The 27,867-nt window shown below is 41.6% G+C and overlaps 1 protein-coding gene across 3 annotated transcripts in view; it reads left to right on the top strand.

Annotated features, from left to right (window-relative positions):
- ASTN2 (astrotactin 2) overlaps positions 1–27,867 on the top strand; it is a 187,622-nt gene that overhangs the window by 4,788 nt on the left and 154,967 nt on the right. For all 3 annotated transcript variants that reach the window (XM_039364280.1, XM_039364278.1, XM_039364277.1), the window contains exons 2-3: positions 3,303–3,490; positions 22,372–22,750. In XM_039364280.1, coding sequence (XP_039220214.1) covers positions 3,305–3,490; positions 22,372–22,750 — 565 coding nt within the window. In that variant the 5' untranslated portion in view covers positions 3,303–3,304. The remainder of the gene's footprint in view (positions 1–3,302; positions 3,491–22,371; positions 22,751–27,867) is intronic.

Here is a 27,867-nt window from a genome sequence, read left to right as displayed (position 1 = left end):
CTAAGGAATGATCTTAGTTTTAAGGATAAATGGGATCTCATGCCATGCACAGCCTATTTTTCAGATCATCTCTGACAGTTCCTGAACACATCTTAAAGACCGTAAATCAAACAGATCTTAATTAGGTTTACTTTGTATACCTTCCTGGTACAAAAAAGAGAACAGAATTTATACTTGACCTACCCCCCTTTTTTTTCAGGCTCCATAATATAGGGAAATTCTATTTTTTTTTTAAAGAAGGCTCTAGAGGGTGATGCATGTCCAATTAATCTTTTTTTTTTCTTTAACATTCAGAGCAAACAATGCACGAATAGAACAGTTAGCAGAGATCAAATAAAAATTCTTGCTTGTTTGGTCACTCGTGGCACAAACTATGGTACCCAAAATTTACTGGGAGGAAAATTCACTAGCTTCCCACCTCGTAATAAGCTTTGATTTATTTAACAGACAATTGGTTGGCTTCAGCACAGTAGGTAAATCATAAATCGTAATTTGCAAATCAGGATGGTGCCTAACGCCAAGCCCAGTAAAATGATTATGGTTTAATGTCATCTGTGAATTCAACCTCTTAACCTAACATGGCTGGTTCAGAAGCCAAGGTCAGAAAGCTGACTCAAAATTCCTGCTTTGGTTTGGATGTGGGAAATCAAGAGATGGGTCAGGCCAAAACAAAGGGAGTTTTCCTTTCTTACTGGGATTTGATTGTCATCAAAGCTGTGCATGTTGCTGAACAAGTAAGGAAGGGAATCTGGCTAAGTATTGTGGCATGCTGGTTAGTAAACAATGGTGTAACATTATGGAAAAACATGAGTACACTTTCCCTTGCCGTGGGAGTTTCGTTCATGCTGTCAGACTTCCCGCAGGCATAGCTGTAAATCTGGACTGTTCAGACACTTAAATTCTACATTCAGGCTGAGTCAGTCGATGGCTTGTGGATCTTACTCTGAAGATTAGTCTTTTAGCAATGGGTACACAAAGGTTTCTCTATTGCAGTAGACAGAAAATAGTCTTTAACTATGTCTCCTAAGAGGGTTTTAATTTTAGCTTTCTTTCTGACTCAGGGGAAACTTGGCTATTGTCTTAATGGCTTGGGAAGACCCTGATTTACAGTGATTTACAGAATCATAGAGTCCTAAGGCTGGAAGGGACAAGGAGGTCTCCGAGTTTAACGTCCTGCTCAAGGCAGGAGACCTTTTACGCCATCCTGGTTAAATGGTGGCTCAGTCTATTTTTGAAAACCTCCCGTGAGCACTCACAATTCTGAGAGGCAGGCTGTTCCATTCACTTAATTAATTAATTAACAGAATTAATTCTGTGGGCACCCATTGGTTTTTGCTTCTCTGTGTACCTCTGGCGAGTCTTACCTAGTTTACACTGGTGTTCACCATCGGAATTAATATTTAATGTCCGTTTATCACCATTTACCTCACAGACGCTGCATTGGAAACAAGAGTAACGCTAAACAATGCTCATGAAGCATATAATCTTGTATTCACACATACACATGTCTTCTTTGCTGCTAGAGATAGAAACAGGGTCCAGGTCTACCAAGTGTCCTCCTTGGGGATTCTAATTATAATGGAGACATCAATAAAATAATTAGACACTGTGCCAAGGAAGGGAATACACTGGACAGTTTTAATCGTGTTATTATTTTTTCCCCTCAAGAACAAAAACAAGGTCTTGCTTTTTAATCCAAAGTAGAGTGTGAGGGAGACAGTTCTGAATCCTGATTGGAAAGGGGAGAAAGACGTTAAAACCTTGGGCAAGAATTTTCTAGGTTGGTTTCTGTTCCAACAGCTTAAGAAAAGTAATTTTTTTAAACAAAAAATGTGCAAAAGAGAGGATTGGAGCTAATGTAGCATGGGTAGGAATATTTCTGTATGTAAAAAGAGGGTTGGGAACCTGCTTTGGGGGCAAAGGGACATGTGGGATCCAGACCAAAGCAGAATTTTTTCAGTGTGGGACCACTTAAAATTGCCTTCTTCTTTCTGTGGTTTTCCCAACAGCTTTTGTTGTAAACCACAATTGTCTAGCCACAAGGAGGTATAGAGGAGATGGAATGTAGCTCTATTTTTTTTCTCCAAACATTTGATTTGATGTCTATGGAGATGCTCAGTCATTCCAATCATGGTTGTCCCAAAGATGCTTTTCTATTATTATTATTATTATTATTATTATTATTATTATAAAAGGCAATTTGATTTTTTTGGTTTTCCTTTCCTTGAAGATATTTCACTTCTCGTCCAAGAGGCTTCTTCATTTCTCGCTGAACGGTGGGGAAATATAAGGATTTATATTCCGTCAGAACTGAAAAAGCTTCTTGGATGAGAAAGAAAAGAAAGGGGAAAAAAAGCAAGAAAGGAAAAAGGAAAAAAAAAAAGCACAAGAAAGTCCAGTTGCCTTTCGGAAAAACAGTTTTGGGATGGTCTGAGTGACTGTTTTTAAAATAGGTAGATGCTCCCTCTGGAAGGAGAAACTGTGTTTTGCCCGTATCCCCTGGGTATCCCTCCTTCTTCGGTCTGCTTAATCTCCAGTTGTCGATAAGTCAGGCAGGATTATGTCGTTAATATAATTAATGTAGAATTGGAACAACTCATTAAGATTCGCCAACTTATCAGAAATCAATGGTGATAGAGAAACATCCAAGGCAGAAAGATTTGCTTTGTTTTAAAATTGTGTTCCTTCCTTTGGCTCGATTGAGTCGTAAAAGGGATGTGATGGATTTTCATTCAGTAGGGTTTAAAGAAGTAATTGTCCCTTTTGTTTAGGTATCAAAGGATCCTCTGGCTAATGAGAAGCAAAACAGATCTCTGTTCTTGTAGAAGCAAAGAAGGGTGGGCGTTAAGCTTTGGTCATTGAACTGGGAACGATTTTTCATTATTCTCCAAACTGGCCAATGAGAGTCACAATTAGCCAAGAAGAGAACTTCCCATTTCTCTTTCACGTTTTTTTGTCTTCTGCCTATCTAAGTCTTTGCTGCTGTATTGGAGATGGGACAATGTTAATAAGGCCAGTTATTGAATTGGTTAGACTTTAAGAGGAGTGGACTTCAACTCCCAGAATTCCTCAGCCAGCGTGCCTGGCTGAGGAATTCTGGGAGTTGGAATCCACAAGTCATAAAAGGGCCAAGTTTGAAGACCCCTGATGTAGAGGAAAAATATGGAAGAGATAAGCAAGGAATGGCAAACTCAGCCATGCCAGCTTAAAATACAATTACAGATCAGAATGGTGAAGATTGGCAGTAAGATGAACACTTTTAGTACTATATAAATACTAAGTTCTATTTCTCCTTCTGGCAGAGATGTCCGGAACGGTGTCGGATCTTTCTCTGGTGCATTGGAAACAGCAGTGGTTGGAAAACGGCACCCTCTACTTCCATGTGTCCATGAGCAGCGCTGAACAACTTTCCCGGGCCACACCACCGAGCCTGCAAGAACCTTCGGAGATTGTGGATGAGCAGATGCACATTCTACACGTGTCTGTCATGGTGAGTGGCTTCTTCTACATTCATCTATGGAGATTCTCGATCGTTTACAACGGGCACTACAAAAAATACCACACGTAGCACAACACACACTCTGTCAGAGAGAAGTTCCCTGAAGATGGGCTCCAGGAGAAGTCCAAAAGCTGGTCACAGTGACCAATCCAGATTGGATCCTGCGACATTATCCTGGGACATGTATATTCGCCTTCCTCATTCGTGAGATTGTCACTCATCCAAGTCCCAAAAGTGCTTTTCAAAAGACAACTGGACTTCCTTTGTTTTTCCTTGAAGACCTATTGCTTTTCCTCCAGTTCTGAAGAACTTCTTGGATGAGAAGCAAAACATTTTCAAGGAAATGTTTTCAAGAAAAACCCAAGCATATCCCGTTGGCTTTTGGAAAGAACCTTTGGATAATTTTTCTACACTACCATCCCACCCAGGATGGTAAATGGGTAACAAAGAACAGTTTGTATTTGCAAACTCTATGGACTTTCCTGGTTAGTTGTCTGGATTAAAACTAGGATTGGAGGTCTTGTTGATTAAGAAGGGGTTGTGATTGATGAAAGTTTTTCTGTGAGTTTTTGTCGTGTATGGCCTGCTTTAATTCTAGAATTCACAATTGTACATTGCGGTGATCTGTTCTTCGGTACAGGCGGTGGCCCAGATGGATTACATTTGTGATGTGCTGAACATTTTTTAAAGTTTTGATTTTAAAAGCCAAAGAACACATTGGGAGAATTTTGATGTCTGGGCTAAGGGGTTCCTTTACTTCGATAAGTTTTGAAAGGCTGGAATTTGTAAGTGAGCTGTTTTACATTGTAGAACTGTCTCTCTAGTTATTTATACCTTTCTTAATTTCCATTTGATCCCAATAAGAGACCTCAGGAAGGACCTCTTAAGGTAGGGAAGATGGAGAATAGAATAGACTAGACTAGACTAGACTAGACTAGACTAGACTAGAATAGAATAGAATAGAATAGAATAGCATAATGAATAGAATAGAATAGAATAGAATAGAATGTAGAGTAGAGTAGAGTAGAGTAGAGTAGAATAGAATAGAATAGAATAGAATAGAATAGAATAGAATAGAATAGAATAGAATAGAATATGGAATAAATAGAATAGAAGTAGACCTTGGAGGTCTTCTAGTCCAGCCCCCCACTTAAGCAGGAGAAACTATACCATCTCAAACAAGTGACTATCTAGCCTCTTCTTAAAAATCTCCAGTGATGAAGTGCCCACGATTTCTGGAGGCAAGCTATTCCACTGGTTAATTATCCTCACTGTCAGGAACTCCTGTTCCATTGGTTGATTGTTCTCTCTGTCAGAACATTTCTCCTTATTTCCAGGTTGCTTCTCTCTTTGATCTGTTTCCAACCATTGTTTCTCGTCCTTCGCTCTGGTGCTTTGGTGAATAAAGTGGCTCCCTCTTCTTTGTGGCAGCCCCTCAAATACTGGAACACTGCTATCATGTCGCCCCTATTTCTTCTTTTCTTCAGACTAGCCAAACCCAAGTCCTGCAGCCGTTCTTCATATGTTTTAGTCTCCAGGCCTTGGATCATCTTAATAGTTGCTCTTCTCTGATTTTTCCCCCCCCCAAACTCTCAAGATCTGTTTTTGTGATACAAAAGCCTGTTTTGCGGGGCAGCACAAAGCTATAGAAAAACGAAGACTTAATTTGGCACGATTAAAAGAAGAACTTGTTTCAACAAGAGCATCAATTTGCTTCCCTTTGAAGGTGTTGCTTAAGCTCTTTCTGAAGTGCTGCACCATAGGGATTTGAAGATGTTCCTTTTGATTGGTATTGAGTTTATCTGCCAAAGAACTCGACTTCAGATTAATTTTAAGCTTTACATAATGCGTGATCAAATTCCTCAGGTCAAAAGCAGCTCAGGGTGGCCTAAGGAGACAGCGAGAAGTGGTGGATGAAAAATGGGGTGAGCGTTATGGTTCAATGTCTTGTAGACACCATAGGATGTGAACTGAAGAGTTTATGGCTGCCACCCTGCATTCAGTAGAGTCAGTGATAGACATACTTACCAAATTATTGATACTATCCAACGACTGATTGCTCCAGTAACACAAGTGTCGGCTTCTTAGCCATTTTCGCTGTTTGCTCTGAAAGTGTCACCCTTCTCAGGTAGACCAGACAGGAAACAGGACAGAAGAACTAATTCTACTTCATTGCGAGGCAACATTAACAGAATTTTGCAAGTCTGAAATGACAAACCTCCCACCATCTCCTTCTGATCATCTTCCTCCACTTTTCATATTATATTTCTCCTCCTTTTGGGGAGACTTAACAAACTTTTCCACTGGGAAGGAAAACATGGCTAGCTAGTTAAGCGTTGGAATGGAAGGAAACCTTGCTAAAACATAAACTAACCTGCAAACAAAGATATGAATTCCAGCTTTTTGGAAGTCGTAGATAATTATGGGAGCTGTCCTTGGTGCTAAATTAATCGGAGAAGAGTTCATATGTCTCTCCCTCCCTCTCTCTCTCTCTCTCTCTGTGTGTGTGTGTGTGTGTGTGCATGTATGAAGAGAAATGCAATAGAGTTCAAATAACAGTTCTGGTACTAACTCACCTGTCTGATTGGCAACATCAGCAAAAAATTCTTAAGGGATGCTACTTTTGTCTCAGAAGTGATGGAAGAAATATCATAAACAAACACACCAAACCCTTCATGGGTATTTATAATGAAGGAAAGTGTAATTAAGCAGGTGGGGGGGGGGGATAGGAAGCAGCAAGGCAATTGAATGACACATTTTTGTTTAATCCAGTACTTTGTATGGAAAGACTAATTGGTGGCTTTCAATGTTTTGACACAAGAAGCCCAAATAATCATCATAAAACATATCAGACATATGTCCAGGACCTTGAAATGACAGATGACAAACTGGAGAAGTTGACAGGTGGCTTTATCATGCTAGGGAAATCATTGAGTTAATGGAAGAATTACAGCTTCTGAAACCCACTCCACTTCTAGAGAAGGGAAGCTGTTCCAATTTATCAAAGGCAAAACAAACATTAATTGCAGCTGGCTGGTAAATTTTGCAACCGCCTTGACCTTCATTGAATTTTAATCCCAAACAGATAAGATTTACTTCTGCACAACAGAGAAAACAACACAATTAAAAACTCAAATGACAGCCAAGATTATGGCACCCGAGGGGCGGGGGAGCACAGGGTAGGGGGTGAGCAGGCACAATGACAAAAAATATATATATATATTGATTCCTTTGCGTTTTACATTGCAGAAATAATGAGCGAGTGTGCGTGGCATGTTGTTTTTTTGGTTTTTGTCTCCCAAAGCTGGAAGGAAAGAGATGCTTCAGAGATGCTGCTAAAACTGTATTAAGGGCTTGGAGGTGTCTATGGAGATTCTCACCCCTCTAGGTCATGGCTTTCCCAACGATGCTTTTTCAAGAGGCAACTGGACTTTCTTTGTTTTTCCTGGAAGACATTTTGCTTCTCATCTGAGAAACTTCTTCAGAACTGAGGAAGCTTCTTGGATGAGAAGCGAAACATCTCCCAGGAAAAACAAAGTCCAGTTGGGTTTTGAAAAGGCACCTTTGGGTTAGGACTTGGGAGAACTGAACATTGGAAAGCCTTGAGTCTTCCAGGTTTTAGATGAAGCAAAATCCAGGCAGGAGTTTGAGTAGGGCAAGGCTCTCCTTCCCCTTAGTAGCTTCCAGCTTGACATCTGTACTGGCCGGCCTGCTTGTACGTTGTCCATGTCTTAGTACCCTTGTTACTCTTAGTTGATCCTTCAATGTAGCATTGTCCATCGACCTGTCTTCCCCAGTTGTTCCTTGCACTTTTTCTTCCGTACTGTTCTAAGCTGCCCCCATATATCAACATGGCTTACCCTACTGGGACACTTCTCCAGTCTGCCCAGTGCCTTCCCTTCCATGTACTCATCTTGATTTTTTCCTTCTCTCTCTCTCTCTCTCTCTTTTTCTCTCTTTCTCTTTTTTTCTCTCTTCTTTTTCTCTCTCTTTCTCTCTCTCTCTCTTTCTTTCTTTCTTTCTCTTTCTTCCTCTTCCTCTCTCTTTTTCTTTTTCTTTCTCTCTTTCTTTTCTCTCTCTCTCTTCCTCTTCCTCTCTATTTTTCTTTTTCTTTCTCTCTCTCTCTTTCACTCTCTCTTTCTCTTTCTTTCTAACTATTTTTTTTAATAAAAGGATGGGGGATACGAACCACTGTCAAACCTCACAGTGATGTTGCTGACCAGCCACCATTTGGAGGGGAGAATTGTTTTGGAATGAATGTGTAATTGTTTTCTTCTCATGTCTTACCAGAGGTAATTTAAGCCTTCTAAATAATTTTGCTCCAAAGAGAATTGTGCTGCCTAATGAAAATCCCATTTCCAAAAAGCAAATATGGTGCCGGTTCTAATTGACTTAATCCAAAACAAGCTGCAGTGCTCTGAAATTAGCAAGGGAAATGAAAAATACACACACACACACACACATACACACACAATGCCCTCCCCCCCCAGAATTTCCTATCTGCTGTTGTTCGATTTAATATAAAAGTATTTTCTTTCAAAAGAGAAAATAATTTGTGAAAAAATTCTCAGGGGTAGAACTGTGCCTTTGCATAGGGAGCAGGTGTCTAGCTGGGGATTAAAAATTAATGAAAAGAAAAGGAAAGAATAGGGAATTACTTTATATAAAATCCTGTGATCTTCTACTATTCTTACAATGACTCCAACTCTGCTTAAGAAAAGAATTTGAATATACCCATAAAGTTCCACTAACAATGGTTTTGTGTGTGTGTGTGTGTGTGTGAGAGAGAGAGAGAGAGAGAAAGGGGGGAGAGAGAGAACAAGAGACAAAGAGAGAGGGGAGAGAGAGAATGAGAGAGAGAAGAGAGAGGAGAGAATAAGAAAGGGAGAGAGAGAGAGAGACAAAGAGGAGGAGAGAGAGAACAAAAGAGAAAGAACCAGAGACAAAGAAAGAAGAGAGAGAATGAGAGAGAGAAAAAAGAATCAGAGGGAAAGAGAAGAGAGAGAAAAAAGAATGAGAGAGGGAGAGAGAATGAGAGAACAAGAGCAAAGAAAGAGGAGAGAGAATGAGAGAGAAAAGAGAGAGAGAGAGAGAGAGAGAGAGAGAGAGAGAGAGAGAGAGAACTTCATGTCTTTCTCTTCCTTTTCAAAAACAGAATACTTAACGGTATTAAAAGTGCCTTTGCTTGAAGGAAATTTGGCTTTTTATGTGTTTTTAAAAGCGTTCTTTCCTGACAGGGACACCAGTTATGCTAATACCTTACTGCTAGTCTCTCAGTCAGAGGCATGACGGTGTTATTCCTGTGAATATATTAAAACAGTTTTGTCTGGCATCTTTTTCTTCTTTCAAGTGTACACACACACACACACACACACACACACACACACATGTCAGGTTGCAATCTCGGTTAAACGTTCCGCTGCTCTTTTTTTCCACATTTCTTTTCTGCGGCTTAAACTAGGGCTTCTCTAAGGTAAGGTCAGACATCCCAGGTGGTGTGCGACTATCCGAATCCTGAAGGTTGGGGTCAATAAGCTGAAACTGAACACAAAGTTCTCAAGAAACAGAAACTGGCCAAAGTCTTGAAAAATAGAGGGGAAACAGTTAGAAGTCTTTAATCTTTAATAGACTGGGCAGCCACTTGTCTGAAACGATATAGGGTCTCCTGCTTGAGCAGGGGGTTGGACTAAATGACCTCCAAGGCCTTCTTTAGGCCTTATTTCTTGGTTAGGGCTTATATTCGGGGAAATATGGTACTCAATGCGTCTGTCTGGCTGAGGATCTTCACTGGGGCTTATTTTGGGGGTAGGGCTTATATTACGAGCATCTTGAAAAATTATATTAGGGCTTTTCCAGTTGGGTCTTATTTTCAGGGACACAGGGTCTATCAATTAAAGTCCCACCCTATCTGGAGGCATCTCCCAATATTTGGGAGCCTTCCGTGGAGAATGTAGAGGAGGAAAGTAGAAAGTTACTAAGGCCGAACCTGTCATTTAATAACATCCATGGTGTGTTCAAGAAGTGTGCAGTCTTTAGACTGCAAGGGGCATTGTTTGGAAAGTCCTTGTCCTAGATAAGTAGCCCCCGAAGACCCATTCTGTATGATTAAGCAATGAGAGTGGCCTGTGGTGTCCTCAAGATCCATCATCATTCATGTCTGCAGTGGGCTTGTCAGCCCTCTCCCGGTCGTCAAAATTAATTATTTGAACTTGGCGACCTCGTTCCCATGACAGGGGAAGACTCTGTAGTTGACACCAGACAGTTCGGGAATGACAAGTGCCCGGTCTGGCCCAGAGGAGAACTTGAGAGTTGCAGGAGACAGAGCAAAGGAAGACCCGCAATTGAGGCTCTGTTGTTGTTGTTGTTCTTGTTGCTTCCTATCAGGAAACTGGGGGAAGATGGGACATCTTCAACCATCAGGGGTTGACCCATCCCCATCTATCTATCTATCTATCTATCTATCTATCTATCTATCTATCTATCTATCTATCTATCTATCTATCTATCTATCTATCTATCTATCAGCCATGGTGGCACAGTGGTTAGAATGTAGTATTACAGGCTGACTTTGCCAGCAGTTCGATCCTGACCAGCTCAAGGTTGACTCCACCTTCCATCCTTCCCAGGTTGGTCAAATGAGGACCCAGATTGTTGGGGAGCAACAGGCTGACTCTGTACACTGCTTAGAGAGGGCTGTAAAGCACTGTGAAGTGGTATATAAGTCTAATTGCTGTTGCTATCAATGGTATGTGTCTTAGGATGGGGAATCACAATTCCTTTATTTGCCTTTCTGCTCAAGGATGATGGGATAATATGCAGGGGGGGGGGGAAGCACAGCAGTATTTTGAGGAATGAAGTAATCAACTGTCTGTCATCTTCTGGTATGGGAAAAAAAATATCTCTCACGCTAGTCATGTCATAACTGCTAAATCTGTCAGGAACAACCAGGGACAGGAACTGAAGAAGCCGAGCTAATGAGAGAAGGAACTTGAGACTGCATAGAATCCAAGGCTAGTCTTAGCAGAAAGCAAAGTTATCTGCCCAAAAAGCCAACGCAGGTCTAGGTTGCATCAACAGAGGGATAGAATCAAGATGACGTGAAGTGTTAATAACCACTTTATAAAGCCTTAGTAAGGCCACACCTGGAATAGGGCATCCGGTTTTGGTCATCATGATGTAAAAAAAGGTGTTGAGACTCTAGAAAGAGTACAGAGAAGAGCAACAAAGGTGATCAGGGGACTGGAGGCTAAAACATACAACGAACGGTTGCTGGAATTGGGTATATCTAGTTTAATGAAGAACTAGTGGATGATAGCAGTGATATATGAGGGGCTCCCACAAAGAGGAGGGGGTCAAGCTGTCCTCCAAAGCACCAGAAGGCAGGACAAGAAGCAACAGATGGAAACTAATGAAGGCAAAAAGCAACCTAGAACCAAGGAGATATTTCCTGACAGTTAGAACAATTAATCAGTGGAATAACCTGCCTCCAGAAGCTGTGAATGCTCCAACGCTGGAAGTTTTTAAGAAGAGACTGGACAGCCATTTGTCTGAAATGGTATAAAGTCTTCTGGTTGAGCAGGGGGTTGGACTAGAAGACCTCCAAGGTCCCTTCCAACTGTTATTCTGTTCTGTTATTCTGCTATGTGTGGCTGGCTATTGCCTAGAATTCTAGGTCTGGAAGGGACCTTGGAGGTTTTCTAGACTAGCCCCTTGCTCAGGCCAGCAGCCCTTCCACCATCCCAGTCAAATTCAGTCTATTTTTGAAAACCTCCAGTCATGGAGCACCCACAACAGTTCCCTTGTTCCTACTGTCAGAAAAACTCCCCTTACTTCGAGTTTAGCTCACTCCTTAACAAGCTTCCACCCATTGCTTCTTGCCCTGCCCTTGGTGCTGCTTCCCATTTTAGCTTTACCCTGGCTTATTGGAAACCGTGTTGTCATTCCCCTTTCCCTTACGTAGCTCCCATTGCAAGCTTCTTCTGAAACAGCTTCTTCTCGACCGAAAGCGCACACAGTCCTCTTTTGGAAAGGATGGGGATTGTGGAGAAGAAAGCTGAAGAGAGATCCTTTTGGAAACGGTGGGGCTTTGAAAAGGGTGATGTGTTTCACAAAAATGAGACTTGGCCCCAGGTGAGCGGAGCTTCTCTTCACACGCATCCCTCCAGGCTTTTCAATCGTTGGGTGGAAAGAGAAGGCACGCACCTGCAGGTCTGTGTAGGAGCCTGCAAAAGAAAAAAAAAATCCAGTTGTGAAAACAAGCTCAAGGCGTTGAACTAAACTTTCTTGTCTGCACCTCGGTGAGTTCACGGCTTGGAGGAAAGAAGGCAAACTTTTTAGGAAGCAGAATGGCTTGTTTTTGCAGAGACGTTAACTTTCCCACCACGAACCATCTGTGGCTTCGGTTTCTAAAGTCCAATCTTTGAGAATGGATAGCTCCTTCTTCCACTTCTCCAAAGCTTCCCTCTGGTTTTCAAGATGCTTCAAGAGGGATGTGTTAACAGTGGGATTCAATCAAGATCACTAATACCACTCTATAAAGCCTTAGTAAGGCCACACCTAGGAAATTGCATCCAGTTTTGGTTACCACCCTATAAAAAAGATGTTGAGACTCTAAAAAGAATGCAGAGAAGAGCAACAAAGATGATCAGGAGACCGGAGGCTAAAACATAGGAAGGACGGTTGCAGGAACTGGGCAAGGCCAGTCTAGTGAAGAGAAGGACCAGGGGAGATACAATAGCAGTCTTCCAATACTTGAGGGGCTGTCCCAGAGAGGAAGGGGTCATCCTATTCTCCCAAGCACCTGAAGGACAGACAAGGAATAACGGATGGAAACTGATCAAGAAGAGATTCAACCTGGAGATAAGGAGAAAATTTCTGACAGCGAGAACAATCAACCATGGAACAGAAGCTGCCTTCAGAAGTTGTGGGCACTGGAAGCTTTCAAGAAGAGACTGGACAGCCATCTGTCAGAAATGGTATAGGGACTCCTGCTTAAAAGAGGGGGTTAGAATAGATGACCTCCAAGGTCCCTTCCAGCTCTATTCTATTCTATTCTATTCTATTCTATTCTATTCTATTCTATTCTATTCTATTCTATTCTTCTTCTTCTTCTTCTTCTTCTTCTTCTTCTTCTTCTTCTTCTTCTTCTTCTTCTTCTTCTTCTTCTTCTTATTATTATTATTATTATTATTATTATTATTATTATTATTATTATTATTATTATTATTATTATTATTATTCTGCTGGGTTCAAAACCTTGCTCATCCCTTCCTAAAACTTACCAATTGAGTTGCTTCTAATACTGGTGTACTTAGACTTGCTTCCTTGGCTCAAAGCTCTTCTGGAAACAGAAGATAGAAAACAAAACAAAGGGTGTTATGGTCTTTCCACGGATCCGCCTCACTATGGTCGCTAACCGAGGACTACTGGAGAGAACGGGCTGCCTAGTTGAGTGAGGTTTGGAAACAGGGAAGGTAGAAGCAAAAGCTGGCTACAGATGCATTAAGCAAGGAAGATTCTTTTTTTTTTCTTTCAAGTAGAGGGATTCAATTTCATTTTTGCCCCAGTGCCCCCTTAATAAATTGCAAGCGTCTTTTATTTTTCCCCCTCCCCATTTCTTCCTCTCCCTCTTTTGCTTCCTCGTCCCATTTCCCCAGAGCTGCCAGGTTCTCTAGGCGCCAGACAAAGCTTCAGAAGCTGAGTGTGAGGAGATAGCTTGGAGACAAATCTTTTTTTACCAGCTGTCTCTTGCAGAATTTTTTGCCTGCAGATCCTTTCCTGCTTCATCATGGCGCAGTCCAGCATGCCGCCTGGTTTGACCGTCCTGTCCCTTATTTTCGAGCATGTTTTGTCATCCTTTGCTTTGCATCCAGGAAGTGAGAATGTCAAATATTTCAATATCTGAAAGACTGAAAAGAGGGGGTCAGCCTATGCTCCAAAGCACCAGAAGGCAGGACAAGAAGCAAGGGATAGAAACTCATCAAGGAGAGAAGCAACCTGGAACTAAGGACAGATTTCCTTGTCAGTAAGAACAATAAACCAGTGGAACAGCTTGCCTCCAGATGTTGTTGGTGCTCCATCACTGGAGGTTTTTAAGAACAGATTGGACAGCCACATGTCTGAAATGATATAGGGTCTCCTGCTTGAGCAGGGGGCTGGACTAGAAGACCTCCAAGGTCTCTTCCAGCTTCTATTCTATTCTATTCTATTCTATTCTATTCTATTCTATTCTATTCTATTCTATTCTATTTCTTATTCTATTCTATTCTATTCTATTCTATTCTATTCTATTCTATTCTATTCTATTCTATTCTATTCTATTCCAATCTGTTCTATTCTGTTCTGCTCTACTCTACTCTATTCTATTCCACCTCCAAAGTCCCTTCCAACTATGTTCTTCTGTTATTCAAATCCCAGGATCCTCAGCAGTGGCCATCCCTGCAAAGGGAATTCTGGGAGAACTGCAGATTTGAAGGACTGCATCCTGTCTTTTCTGCCTACTTTTTCCCACGGTCAAATTTCGGAGTTCCTTCAGATGCCACCCAGTTTGCGGGGACCTCTTCAGATTCCTTTGCCGTGCCTCTTGGGAGTTCTTCCTAAGTCGCCCCACTGGGAGATGCACTCATGCACATTGTCCACGCTAGCCAACTCAATTCCTTTATTGTCATCAATGCAGCATTACAGCCACCCATCCTTCCTTTCCACCACAACCCTGGAGATTTATTGGTCCTGCTGTTGTTCCGTAGACTTTGTACCTTGTAGGAAGTGAACGCGCGTGTCTTTTGCTTGCTTTCTGCTCTCTCTAACGGGTCCTTGGAAGAACATCTCAAAAGGAAACATTCTTTTTTTGTCATTTTCCTTTTTCTTTTCTTTTTGGTTAGCTTTCTTCTTTTAGCCGCTTGATCAAGTCATTCTGAGCAGGAGGCGCACGTATTTTAACGGCCGTCTTATGCAGTGGGCTGACCTAGCCTCAGATCTCCTGACATTGTACCTGGCGTTCTATGGAACTCGCCTTCTCTTCCACGGTGGCTCTCTTCGTCTTTTCAGCTCTCGGTGGCTCAACAAAGCTAGTTTTGTCCTGAAAAGATGGGAGAAGATCTCTTAATAGAAATGTGTTTCCTTTCTGTGCGAAAGATGGAAGATGTCGCTTTATTCAGGATGGCTCTGTTGATTCAGTGGCCACCTGGGTTCCTGGTTTCTTCAGAGATTGCGTCAAACAAATACAAGTTCATCGTAAAAGCAAAGGGTGAATTCCACTCTCTTCTTCTGGAATAATACGGGGGGGGGGGGAAGAAGAGTTCTTTTATATATATTTATATTTTAAAAAATCACAAGTGAAAACTGATGCGTAATAAAGGGATGGAAACTAGAATGGGTAGAAAGGAAACAAGTGGAAAAGAAAGCAAAAAAACAAGAACAAAACCCACAAAGAATATAGTAAAGAAAAAGAAAAGAAATGCATCAGGACGTGACTTGGCCCACTATCACGAGTATGAGGAATTTTAATAACTTATCATCTTCTCCTAAAAGGCAACAAATGACCTCTTCTACCTATATCTCATTACTGATCACATTGATTATCATGTCTGTGAGACATCTTTGCAGAGGATGCTACTATTCCCATGGCAGGTTATCAGCTAGTCAAAAAATTATTTTGTGACAAGGCTGGCAGGCAGCTCATGAATTAATTTAATTTCTTCCTTCCTTCCTTCCTTTCTTCTTTCCTTCCTTCCTTCCTTCCTTTCTTCTTTCCTTCCTTCCTTCCTTCCTTCCTTCCTTCCTTCCTCCCTCCCTCCTTCACTCTTCCTTCCTTCCTTCCTTCCTTCCTTCTTCCTTCCTTCCTTCCTTCCTTCCTTCCTTCCTTCCTTCCTTCCTTCCTTCCTTCCTTCCTTCCTTCCTCCCTCCTTCCCTCCCTCCCTCCCTCATTCCCATCTCCTTTTTTCTTTCTTTCCTTCCTTTCTTCCCTCCCTCCCCTCCATCTCTTTCCTTCCCTATCCTCCTTCCCTCCCTAATGAAAATATGAGCCTTCTGGGATGATAATTATTATCTTCAAAGAATCACATATTGTGGCACAGTCTTGCTCTAGACGTTATCTGATTTGTGAAGTGTATTTTTCTCTATCAACTTAATGGTGCATCTAAATATTTATTGTTTCCGTCTTTATTTTTTTTTCCAAACCACTGTTGCTGCTGCTGCTGGGCCATCTTCTGCCATTCTCTGGAAAACTCCAGTCACGTGGCAAAACTGGAACCTCGGCATATGCCATGGCAGTTGCTTTTCACATGGGGCATCTGTTGCACTGAAATATTTGCACAGTGAAAATGCCTAAACATATTCATACAATGGTTAGGAAGGCTCGGGGTGTAATTTGTTCAATAATAACGCTTTGGAAATGGGAAGGAAGGAAGGAAGGAAGGGAGTGAGGGGGGGAGGGAGGGGAATAGGAAGGAAGAAGGAGAGGGAGGGAAGGAAGGAAGGAAAGAGAATGAGGGAGGAAGGAAGGAGGGAGGGAGGAAAGGAAGAAAGAAAAGGAAGGAAGGAAAGATGGAAGGAAGGAAGAAAGGAAAAAAGGAGGAAGGAAGGAGGAAGAAAAATGAGAGGAAGGAAGGGGGAAAGAAGAGAGGAAGGGAGGAAAGAGAAGGGCTTCCCCCCTTTCTTACTCACAGTTCCCTCCTGGCTTTAATGTTTGCTTCCATGAATCAATCTGAAATATCCATCAATACATTTAGAAATGATTTCCAGCACAGGGAAAGGAAGGAAAGAGGAAAAAGAAGGGAAGGGAAGGGAAGAAGAGAGAAAGGGAGGGAAGGATAAGGAATGGCCTCTTCCCCCCCCCCTTTCTTAGTCATAGTCCCCTCCTTGCTTTAATGCTCGGTTCCACAAATCGATCTGAAATGTCCATCGATGCGTTTAGAAATGATCTCCACCCCAACCGCATACCCGTCTGCCATTTCCCTCTTCCCATTCCTGCCTTCCTGTGTGACGGAGAGCTCTCTTCGTTCCTTGGAAAAAATGAGCCTTGTTGTCTCTTTCTTTCTTTCTTTCTTTCTTTCTTTCTTTCTTTCTTTCTTTCTTTCTTTCTTTCTTTCTTTCTTTCTTTCTTCTTCTTCTTCTTCTTCTTCTTCTTCTTCTTCTTCTTCTTCTTCTTCTTCTTCTTCTCCTCCTCCTCCTCCTCCTCTTCCTCTTCCTCTTCCTCTTCCTCTTCCTCTTCCTCTTCCTCTTCCTCTTCTTCTTCTTCTTCTTCTTCTTCTTCTTCTTCTTCTTCTTCTTCTTCTTCTTCTTCTTCTTTTCCTCTTCCTCTTCACCAAATGAACTATTGTAAGACAAAGAGAACCTGTACAAGGTATTTCCTTTTGGCATTTCCTCCCCTGAGCAGAAAAGGTCGCACAGAACAGAAAACATTCTGGATTTGGCATTTCCATCTATGCAAAATATGGAAAAGGAGACTGAAAAAAAAAAATACGCAGCCACCCAGCATCATAATCCAAATTTTATCAGCGTTTTAACATCTGCTAGCAGGCGTTCTTGCCTGACTTCCTTTGCTTTCCTTTGGAAAGAATTAATTTCTTTTAATATATGCATACTGTGCGACCAAGCTGCATTAATTTGCACTAATGATCAAGTTATCCATTGAGATTAGTTGCTTTTTTTTTGGGTTAAATTAGTGAGGAAGTAAATAAACACTATCATCATAATTATCCTTTTGTTTTGCCGTTGTTGTTATTATTCTTAATCTTGCCATCTCCAGGACAAATAATAATAATAATAATAATAATAATAATAATAATAATAATAATAAAACAGGCAATGAAGGTTTTGCGACAAAAAACATGCTTACTTCTGCACTTGGATCTGACATATTTGTAGGGCTTATTTAGTAAGAGGGTTGAAGGGGTTTAATTAGGGAAGGGATGATTGCATGGGCGATAATGATTCTCTGCAAATTTGGATCAAATCAAAAAAATGGTAGGAGTTGGAGGATTTGCATGTCATACCTGCTGGATCTCATTTTAAGGGAAATATTCTTTAAGTCATCCTTATGGGTTGCAAAAATGATGAAGTTAATTGGTCCTGTTGAGGAACCAATTCTTGGTTTCTCACTAGCCAGAGGAAATATTTCTGAGTTCTGAATAGCAACCGCATGTTAATTTTTAGCCTTGCAACAGGGGTTCCCAGAGTAATTTGTTCAATAATAAAGTTTGGAGAGGGAAGGAGGGAGGAAGGGAGGGAAAGAAGGAAGGAAGGGAGGGAGGGAAGGAGGGAGGGAGGAAGGAAGGGTGGAAAGAAGAGAGGGAGGGGGGAGGGAGGAAGGAGATGGATATGAGAGGGAGGAATGGAATGAGCCGAGGTGGCGCAGCAGTTAGGGTGCAGTCCTGCAGGCCACGTTAGCTGACTGTGTTCAGCAGGTCAGCGGTTCAAATCTCACCGGCTCAGCCTTCCATCCTTCCGAGGTAGGTAAAATGAGGACCCAGATTGTTGGGGGCAATGTAAAAATATATATATACATTGCTTACTGGTGTACACCGCTTAGAGAGTGCTTGCACTTAAAGCGGTATATAAGTCTCATAAATAAATAAATGGAAGAAAGGAAAGATGGATGGAAGAAGAAGGAAGGAAAGAAAGGAAGAAGGGAGGAAGGGAGGATGGAAGGGAGGGAGGGAGCAAGGAAGGAGATGAAAATGAGAGGGAGAGGAGATGGAATTGAAAGGGAGGGATGGAGGGAAGAAGAAATGGGAGAAGGAAGAAGAGAAGGAAGGGAGGATGGAAAAAGGAAGGAAGGAAAGAAAAGCGGAGGGAAGAAGGAAGGAAGGAGATGAAAATGAGAGGGAGGGAGGTGATGGAAATGAAAGAGAGGGACGGAGGGAAGGAAGAATGGGAGAAGGAAGAAGAGAAGGAAGGATGGAAGAAAGAAGGAAGAAAAGAAGAGTGGAGGGAGGTAGGAAGAAGGGAACGAAGGAAGGAAGGAGGGAGGGAGGGAGGGACATCTTTCAGACATCCTTGAACTTCAGATTTGAGCTTGGTGTGCAAGAACCTGGTCTACACATTGTCAAGGCTTTGGAGGAGCCTCTGTGACAGTTTTCCCGGAGAGCACAAAGGCTGCTACCGCTGCAATGTCATGTAACCTTTTGGAAATTTAGGTTAAGCAGTATTCATTGCCGCGAGCTGCCTTCCGCTCCTTCAGGTGAAGAAGTGGCTGGGGTACACAATTGCCGTGACTTTCCTTGTGTCTTGGGTTAATCAGATTCCCCGCCGCCGTTAAGGGAGGATCACCGTTCAAGGTGGTTTTTTTCATGTTTATTTTCATCTTCTGCATAGCTCGGGGTTTTAATGAAGCTTCGCGATTATTCTAAGATAGGTGAAGACACCTTTGTTGAAATTCTGCTGGCTTTGAGACCTTTCTTTCTTTCTTTTTTTTTTTTTTTGCTTTCCTCCAGCACAATTTCACTGCCTAATCTAGACTGAACAAAGAACTGAAGAGGTTTTTTTGGGGGGGAATGAGAAGCAAAATGTCTTCCAGGGGAAAACCTTAAAAGTCTAGTTCCTTCTTGAAAGAAGCACCTTTGGGACAACCCTGAATGATGAGGGTTGATCAGACATCTAGATTAGACATCTAAACTGAAAACTCAGTGGAGACAATCCAGTCTCCAAAAACCCTTTGCATTTTTTTTTTCCAGGATAGGACCAGATCCATGATCTTCTCCCAAAAGGAAAAAAAAAAAAAAAGATTATACTGAAGATTTTTTCCCCAGAACTTTCCATCAGAATCTTCCCATTACTGGGACTGGGGCAAGCGCCAAGGCATGGTCCATTTCTTCATTCCTCACAAAGGGTGACACCTCCCCAGCATGCACCCAGGGGCTGGTTCCTCGCTGTTTCCAGACGGCCTTGTGGAGCTAAGACTGAATGCATTTCAGCATAGATGGCCACCACAAATTGTACATTGGCTCCCGGCCGGCCTGGGCCAGGGTCAAGGCAGAGGGGGCTGTTCCCTCACTGTTTCCAGGATGGCTTCACGGTTCACATGAAACCACTTCACGGGATGCATCCGGCCCCTGGACCTTGTGTTTGACATAGCTGCATTAAACAATGGACAGCTAGTAGTATAGCTTATCTTCTCTGCTACTGGAAGTAAAAGATAGTGAAAAAAGCATTTGTAAACCAAAAGGTTAAGACATTCATGCTTTGACCCCTTGTCACTAAATCCACCTATTCCATTCTTAATTTGACCCAAATGACCACAAATTGTTCAATCTGACTTTTTCTTAACTTGATCAAATTGACCAAAATTCTGTTCCTTTGCTATTTTTATTCTCTTAGCAAAGCGGATGAGAATTCATTAAAAAAAAAAAAAAGCGTTCAGGGAGCTTTCTTAATGCAAATCTTGGTGAACTGATTTGGGAGAAGAGTATTTGGTGAATACTCTTGGGAGTATTCAAGTTTACCTTGAATACTCCCTCGTCATATATATATATATATATATATATATATATATATATATATATATATGCATGTATGTATGCATGAATGTATGTATGTATAATTCCCTTTACTTTTACTTTTATTTAAATCCAATGAGCAAGGAAGAGAGAGAGAGAGAGAGAGAGAGAGAGAGAAGGGGGTGTGAAAGAGAGAGAGGAAAGAGAGAGAAAGGGAGAGGAAAGAGAAAGAGAGGGAAGAGAAAGAAAGAGAGAGAGGAAAGAGAGAGAGAAGAAAGGGAGAGTGGAAAGAGGAAGAAGAAGAAGAGGAAAGAGAAATGGAGCGGGAAGAGAAAGAAAGAAAAAGAAAGAAAGAAAGAAAGAAAGAAAGAAAAAAAAGAGAAAAGAGAGAGGAGAGGGAGGCAGAGGAAAAAGAAAGACAAAGAGGAAAGAGGGAGAAGAAAAAGAGAGAAGCGAGAGAGAGGGAAAGAAAGAAAGAATTAGAAAGAGAAAAGGAGAAAAAGAAGAAAAGAGAGAAGGAGAGAAGGGGAAGGAGGAGGAGAAAAGGAATAAAGACATCTCATGTATCTGTAGATGAACAGTTATTTGTAGCTAAAGGTTTCCATAAAGGATGAATATATTTTCTTACAGTTGTCAGCAACTTGTTCATAAGTCACAAAGACACTCAGTTCTAGAACCTTAAACAGGCCTCTGCACAGCTTATTTTTTACCCCCCCCCCAAAAAAAAATAGAAAGCTGTTTTCTCCTATTTTCCTCCTTCATACCCCCACTTTTCTGTAAACTTTCACAACCGGGAACCTGTTCTACAAACCCTGCCTTCCAATCTTTCAAATAAGCACTTTGTAAAACACGGCAACCTGCATATTTTAGTCAGACAGATATATCATCCTGTTAGGATTTTGGTCCTGTCTTCTTCCAAATGAAATTCAGTTTTAAGATGAAGCTATATGGAAATTGACTTTTTTTCCCCCTCCCTTCCTTCCCTCTGGTTATTTTTTATTCACGGGAAGCTGAAGGCTTTTTCAAGGCTTCCCACGGCAGCTGTAATTCTGCCCTCTTGTGCATATTCCGTATCTTAGGAGAGCTTTATCTAGTATTAAATTGATGCCCTTTGTGTATACAGTTGGCAAAGTACCTAATAGAGACATAAAAAATATAGCTTTCCTCTTTTTTGGGGGGGGGGCAAAATAAGTTGATTTCTTAGGCACCAGGCTAAGCCAACGGTCTTCGTGTTAAAAAAGCTTTGCAGTGGTGGCAAATATCTGTAGATCAAGTGTAGGACCAAGGTGGAGATTTGTTCTCGGAGCTTGTGGGTTGGTTTCCGAATATTTCACTACCAGGCTAGATAACATCTTCAGCGGAGTTTAGGGGAAGTCAGTCCTTCTGTTTATGAGCTTCCGGGGTGGGTCTGTCAAGTGAGGGTCTTGTGATGGGTCGTTGCATCAGAAATGTCCTGGATTCAGTCCAAAGCTCTTAAGGCAAACCTACTCTCATCCTTTTAAAGGAAAATCTGGAATAGAATAAGAATAAGAGTAGAGTAGAGTAGAGTAGAGTGGAACAGAACAGAACAGAATAGAATAATAGATAATTAGAATAGAAATAGAGTAGAATAGAATAGAATAATAGATTTAGAATTAGAATAGAATAGAATAGAATAATAGATAATAGATGAATAGAATAGAATAATAGATAATAGATAATAGATAACAGATAACAGAGAATAGAATAGAACAGAACAAAACAAAACAGAACAGAACAGAATAGAATAGAATAGAATAATAGATAATAGATAACAGATAACAGAGAATAGAATAGAACAGAACAAAACAGAACAGAACAGAACAGAATAGAATAGAATAGAATAGAATAATAGATAATAGATAACAGATAACAGAGAATAGAATAGAACAGAACAGAACAAAACAGAACAGAACAAAACAGAACAGAACAGAACAGAAGATTAGTTTCCATCCATTGTTTCTTGTCTTGTCTTCTGGTGCTTTAGAAAATAAGTTGACCGCCCGCCCCCTCTTCTTTGTGGCGGCCCCTCAGATACTGGAAAAGTGAATCGAAGGATCTGTTTCTGATATAGAGAAAAAAAATGGTGCATTGCTTTACAGGAGAGATGCTTTCCAGCCACTCCCACTCCACTTCTCAGGAAGCAACTGGACGTCCTTGTTTTTCGTTGAAGACCTTTCGCTCCTCATCCCAGAAGCTTCTTCAGAGCTGAAGAAGCTTCTTGGATGAGAAGCGAAACATCTCCAAAGAAACAAAAAACAAGGTTGCCTCATGAAAAAAAGCAGCTTTGGGATAACTAGGATCTGGACAACTGAGAATCTCCCTAGACATTTCCAAGCACTCCTGTTTGGGGGTTGAGAATCAATAGAGCTAATGCTATTGACGTCCTCTTTTTCCTTGTTTGTTCTTTTTTTTTAGGGTGGGCTGATTGCTCTCCTTCTGCTGCTGCTGGTGTTCACCATCGCCTTGTATGCGCAGCGGCGCTGGTACAAACAGCGCCGGGTCCCCCACAAGAGCGCCAGTTCTGAGGCCACCCACGAGATCCACTACATCCCCTCTGTACTGATTGGCTCCCAGGGCAGGGAGAGCTTCCGGAGTTCACGCCTTCAAGGTCACACCTCGGTCATCGGCATGCCCATCCGGGAGACCCCCATTTTGGATGACTACGACTACGAGGAGGAGGAGAACCCTCTGCATCCGGAGCTCGGCTACCGAGATGGCGATTTCGGGAGTCAAACCGGGGTGCCGCTGGACAGCTCAGGCCGGAGCGGAGAGAAACTGGTCTACGAAAAGAAAGGTGAGTTGACTTGGGTTTCCCCATGCTTATCTTTGGTTGAAAGCAGGACCAAAGTCAGGACCTCCCGTCTTGAGTACTGTAATGCACTCTATGCGGGGCTGCCCCTGAAGAGCATCCGGAAGCTCCAATTGGGTGGAATCATCATCACCTTCTTCTTCTTCTTCTTCTTCTTCTTCTTCTTCTTCTTCTTCTTCTTCTTCTTCTTCTTCTTCTTCTTCTTCTTCTTCTTCTTCTTCTTCTTCTTCTTCTTCTTCTTCTTCTTCTTCTTCTTCTTCTTCTTCTTCTTCTTCTTCTTCTTCTTCTTCTTCTTCTTCTTCTTCTTCTTCTTCTTCTTCTCCTTCTTCTTCTCCTTCTCCTTCTTCTTCTTCCTCTTCTTCTCTATAACACTTATTACTTGGCAAAAATGGAAGGATTGTTCACTTTATAAGTTTTGGTCCACTGCTTGCTTTTCAAAACTACATGAGAAAAAAAATACAGTTTCTTTCAATGTCATTTCAACCTGTTTTCCTAGCCAGTTTTTGATCTTCAAACTTAAGAGGAATTGGAATTTTATAGTTGCATTTAAAACAGCAAGGAAGATCAAATCCTGTATTCTAGATTGCTGACTGCACGCTGGGCTGAGTAATAAATGCGAGTGGTTTATTTGCGGCTTACTGTGATGTGCAAACAGGGGTCAGGAATAAACCATGAATTTGGGATAGTATTCTCCGGTCTGAATGGATTATTTTTGTTGTTGTTGTTGGCGTATGGCGTCCCTGGTGCTGATGTGCTATGCAAAAGAAGAGGCATGCTGGGTTTGAAATTTCTTGGTTCCTTATTCGTTTCTAGAACATCTGCAGCAAGGATATATATCTGCATATAAAGAATGGTTGCTGGAACTGGGTATGCCTAGGTTTAATGAAGAGAAGGACTTGGGGTGACATGGTAGCAGTCTTCCATTATCTCAGGGGCTGCCCCAAAGAAGAGCGGGTCAACCTATTCTCCAGAGCACTTAAAGGCAGGACAAGAAGCAACGGATGGAAGCTAATCAAAGAAAGAAGCAACCTAAAACTAAGGAGGAATTTCCTGATAGAACAATTAATCAGTGGAACAACCTGCCTCCAGAAATTGTGAATGCTCCAACACTGGAAGTTTTTAAGAAGAGATTGGACAACCATTTGTCTGAAATGGTATAGGATCTCCTGTCTGAACAGGGAGTTGGACTAGAAGATCTCCAAGGTCCCTTCCAACTCTGTTATTCTATTCTATTGTATTCTGTTCTGTTCTGCTCTTCTATTCTATTCTATTCTATTCTATTCTATTCTATTCTACTCTACTCTACTCTACTCTACTCTACTCTACTCTACTCTACTCTATTCTATATCCCTATTCTATTCTATATCCCTATTCTATGCTATGCTATTCTATTCTATTCTATTCTATTCTATTCTATTCTATTCTATTCTATTCTATTCTATTCTATTCTATTCTATTCTATTCTATTCTATTCTATTCTACTCTACTCTACTCTACTTAAACTATTGTTAAAATGAGGGACATCTTGCTTTGATATGGAAACAGAGCAACGTGAGTGAAAAACCATTTTTTTTAAAAAAAAAAACAATCTTTTGAGGTGGTCTGATCTTGAGGGCTTTAGGACAGTCGCATAGCTTATCTGTAGTTGTAGACATTTCTTTTTTTCTTCAGAAGATCTGGTATGGGAGAATTGAAAAGTCGACAAGCCTTATTTGTTCGAGATGGTGTGTAGGGTCTCCTGTTTGAGCAGGGGGTTAGACTAGAAGACCTCCAAGGTCTCTTCCAACTCTTTTATTCTATGTTCTGTGTTCCCTCATACAGTTTGAAGTGAGCCTACCGTATCTTTGTTCTGAGTGTGGCAAATGCCAGTGACTTGTTTCACCTAATTGCAAAGGATGAACATCACAATGATTTTAACTACCCTGTGAATTAAATCTTCAGTGCAAGCTGCAAATTCAAGTACCAATCTCAATACTTCAAAAGAACATGGCACCTTGTTATTTCTCCTGAAGTTTTTGTATCCCGAAAATCAAGCTAGCTATGAATAAGCCAGGAATAGACCAATCATTGTCTGATTTATTTATATGGAGCTGCCAAGAGCACCTCCAGGGAATTAAGTTACTCAGTAAAGGGCTTTTATTCTCTTTTTGTCCCACCCCGTCCCCTCCCTTTCTCTCTCTCACTGTTCATGTTCTCCTACACCTACACAGAGAATCCACAGCACAAAACTCAAGGCAGTTAGAGACTTATAAGGACCCTGCAGCTTTTAATATGCTTAAATTTAGACCTCAAAAGAGATTGTGTTGTTTAGATATGTTTTTTTTTTTAAAATGCAGCATTTTAAGATCTATGGAGGTCTGATCTCACACTGGGATCTTATTTCCATGTTTCTGATAAGGCTCACATGGGCAGGGCAGTGTGGGTGAGTGGTGATATAGCCCTCCAATTTCCTTGCTATTTGTGCCACATCTTGTATCTCCAAATTTTAATTTTAAAATACTTGAGTATCAGCCATTCCCATATCCACACAAGGGCCTTGAAAGTGATTCTATTTGTTAGAATAGAATAGGGTAGGGTAGAGTAGAGTAGAGTAGAGCAGAGCAGAGTAGAGTAGAGTAGAGTAGAGTAGAGTAGAATAGAGTAATAAAATACAGGAATAGAGTAGAGTAGAGTAGAGTAGAGTAGTAGAATAGAATAGAATAGAATAGAATAGAATAGAATAGAATAGAATAGAATAGAATAGAGCTGGAAGGGACCTTGGAGGTCTTCTAGTCCAGCCCCCTGCTCAAGAAGGAGAACGTATACCATCTCAGACAAGTGACTGTCCAGTCTCTTCTTAAAAATCTCCAGAGATTTCTATTACACGATTTCTGGTGGCAAGCTGTTCCACTGGTTAATTGTCCTCACTGTCAGGAAGTTTCTCTTAATTCCAGGTTGCTTCCCTCTTTGATCAGTTTCCAACCATTGTTTCTCATCCTTCTCATCCTCTGGTGCTCTGGTGAATAACCTGACCCCCTCTTCTTTGTGGCAGCCCCTCAGATACTGGAACGCTGCTATCACGTCTCCCCTGTTCCTTCTTTTCTTTAGACTAGCCAACCCCATGTTCCCCTCTTCGTCCTCAAAATTTTCAAAGCTTTGTGAGTCAGTTTTCCCCCAAGGTGGCTTTTTTTCCCCAAAAGGCAAAACTGGATTTCTTCGGCTATTTCTTTGAAAACATTTCGCTTCTCACCCAAGGAGCTTCTCCCGTTCTGAAGTTCAGACCTGAAGAAGCTTCCTGGATGAGAAGGAAACAGAAGCTTAAGAGCTGGGAACAATCCAGGCTGGCTTGACCTTTTGGTTTGCATTTTGGATGCTTTCGTCAGTTCTGTGTTTCGCCAGAAGAGAAACAAAGCCACTCTCCACACAGTTTTGGGGCTGTGCGCTTTCCTTTTCCTATATTGGAGGCTTTCTCCAGAGTTTTGAGCTAATGCATATTTGATTGCCTTTGTTTTTGGCCTGGTCTCTCAGAAGGGAAACAACAACAACAACACCATAGCAATAAGTGACAACACCCCATTTCTGCTGTGCTGAAATGTCATTAGGAAATGTTTAATACGGTTAACCTCCAGCGCAGCAATAAACCGCCTCCAAAGAAGTAAAAGCAAAGAAGATATTAATTTTTAAAGGGGGAGCAATTATGCAACAAAGGAAAGGAAAACCAAGCCAGAGACTTCTGCTGTAATTGAACCGAGCGCCAATTCTTTTTTAAAAAGAAGTGGATTTCTAACCTATAAAGGCCACGTCCCTGGCTGGTGTTCAGGAATAGCCAGTAAGTCTTTTTCTGCAACCTTCCTCATTCTTCCTGGATACCAGGAGATTTGTCTTATTGTCTGGGGGCCCACCGCGTCTACGCAAAAGGAATGTCATCTTCAAGACAACTCACTGCGGTGATGAAGATGCTCTGCCTGGCTGGATTTCTGCTCCTGAACCCCAACATCTTATTTTGCTATCAATAAAAGAGGGGATGTGAATTCCTTTGAATTCCTCTCCTCCCCCCACCCTCTCTCCTTGTGTTTGCCTTGCAAGCAGATGGCTTTGATTTTTGCAAGAGTTGGTAAGATGGAATACAGCACACTTAATCATATGCTGCTTATCTGTTTCCCTGTAAACACACAATCCTTTCACAGAATCTGATTATAACGCAAAAGCCTCACATGGAAGTTGCCACTCGGAGGCCCCCAGGGACGTGGCATGTATTGTTTTGCTCAAGCTGCATCTGTTCTTCCAGGTAGATTTTTGGTGGGTTTTTTTTTCCCCTTTCTCATCCTGACCTGGCAGTGGAGGTGTTATTTAGAAAGCAAATATTGTCTTTTCCCTTAAAAAGGAAATAAAATTCAAGCCCTTCTTCTGGATAAATAGGATACGACTGGCTCCCTGGTTCACAAATTGTTCCATATGTTTACACCAGGGCCTCCAACTTTCAGACTTGTGGACTTCAACTCCCAGAATTCCTCAGCAGGCCATGGGGAATTCTGGGAGTTGAAGTCCACAAGTCTGAACGTTGCCAGAGTTGGACCCCCCCCTAATCTACAGGATACTCTGTTTTTTAAAGCAGTGTCAAACATCTCCAGCTAGTTCCAAGAAGGATGAGTACTGGAGCTCTTGCTATTTTTTTCTTTTCAGACATGGCTGCGTGTATAATTTTGCCATCTCTTTGCAGGCAGACCAGTGCCTTCTCCAAATCTTTTAATTTCCGAAGTGCATATGCCTAGTCCTGGTTGGCCCGGAAAGACAAATTGGGCTTCAATTGCCAGGAACACCTTAAACTTCAAGGATATCCAGTATCTCAGGGGCTGCCCCAAAGAAGAGGGAGTCAAGCTCTTCTCCAAAGCACCAGAAGGCAGGACAAGAAGGAATGGATGGAAACTAACCAAGGAGAGAACCAACCCAGAATTAAACAGGAATTTCCTGTCAGTGAGAACAATTAATCAGTGGAATAACTTGCCTCCAGAAGTGGTGGGTGCTCCATCACTGGAGGTTTTTGAGAAGAGATTGGGCATCCACTTGTCTGGGATAGTGTAGGGGGTTGGACTAGAAGACCTCCAAGGTCCCTTCCAGCTCTG

This window comes from Crotalus tigris, unplaced genomic scaffold (genome assembly GCF_016545835.1).
Source record: "Crotalus tigris isolate CLP2741 ecotype Arizona unplaced genomic scaffold, ASM1654583v1 scf7180000019718.230237, whole genome shotgun sequence".
NCBI lineage: Eukaryota > Metazoa > Chordata > Lepidosauria > Squamata > Viperidae > Crotalus > Crotalus tigris.
The sequence above is the reverse complement of the archived record's forward strand: the minus strand, read 5'-3'. Positions and strand labels throughout refer to the sequence as shown.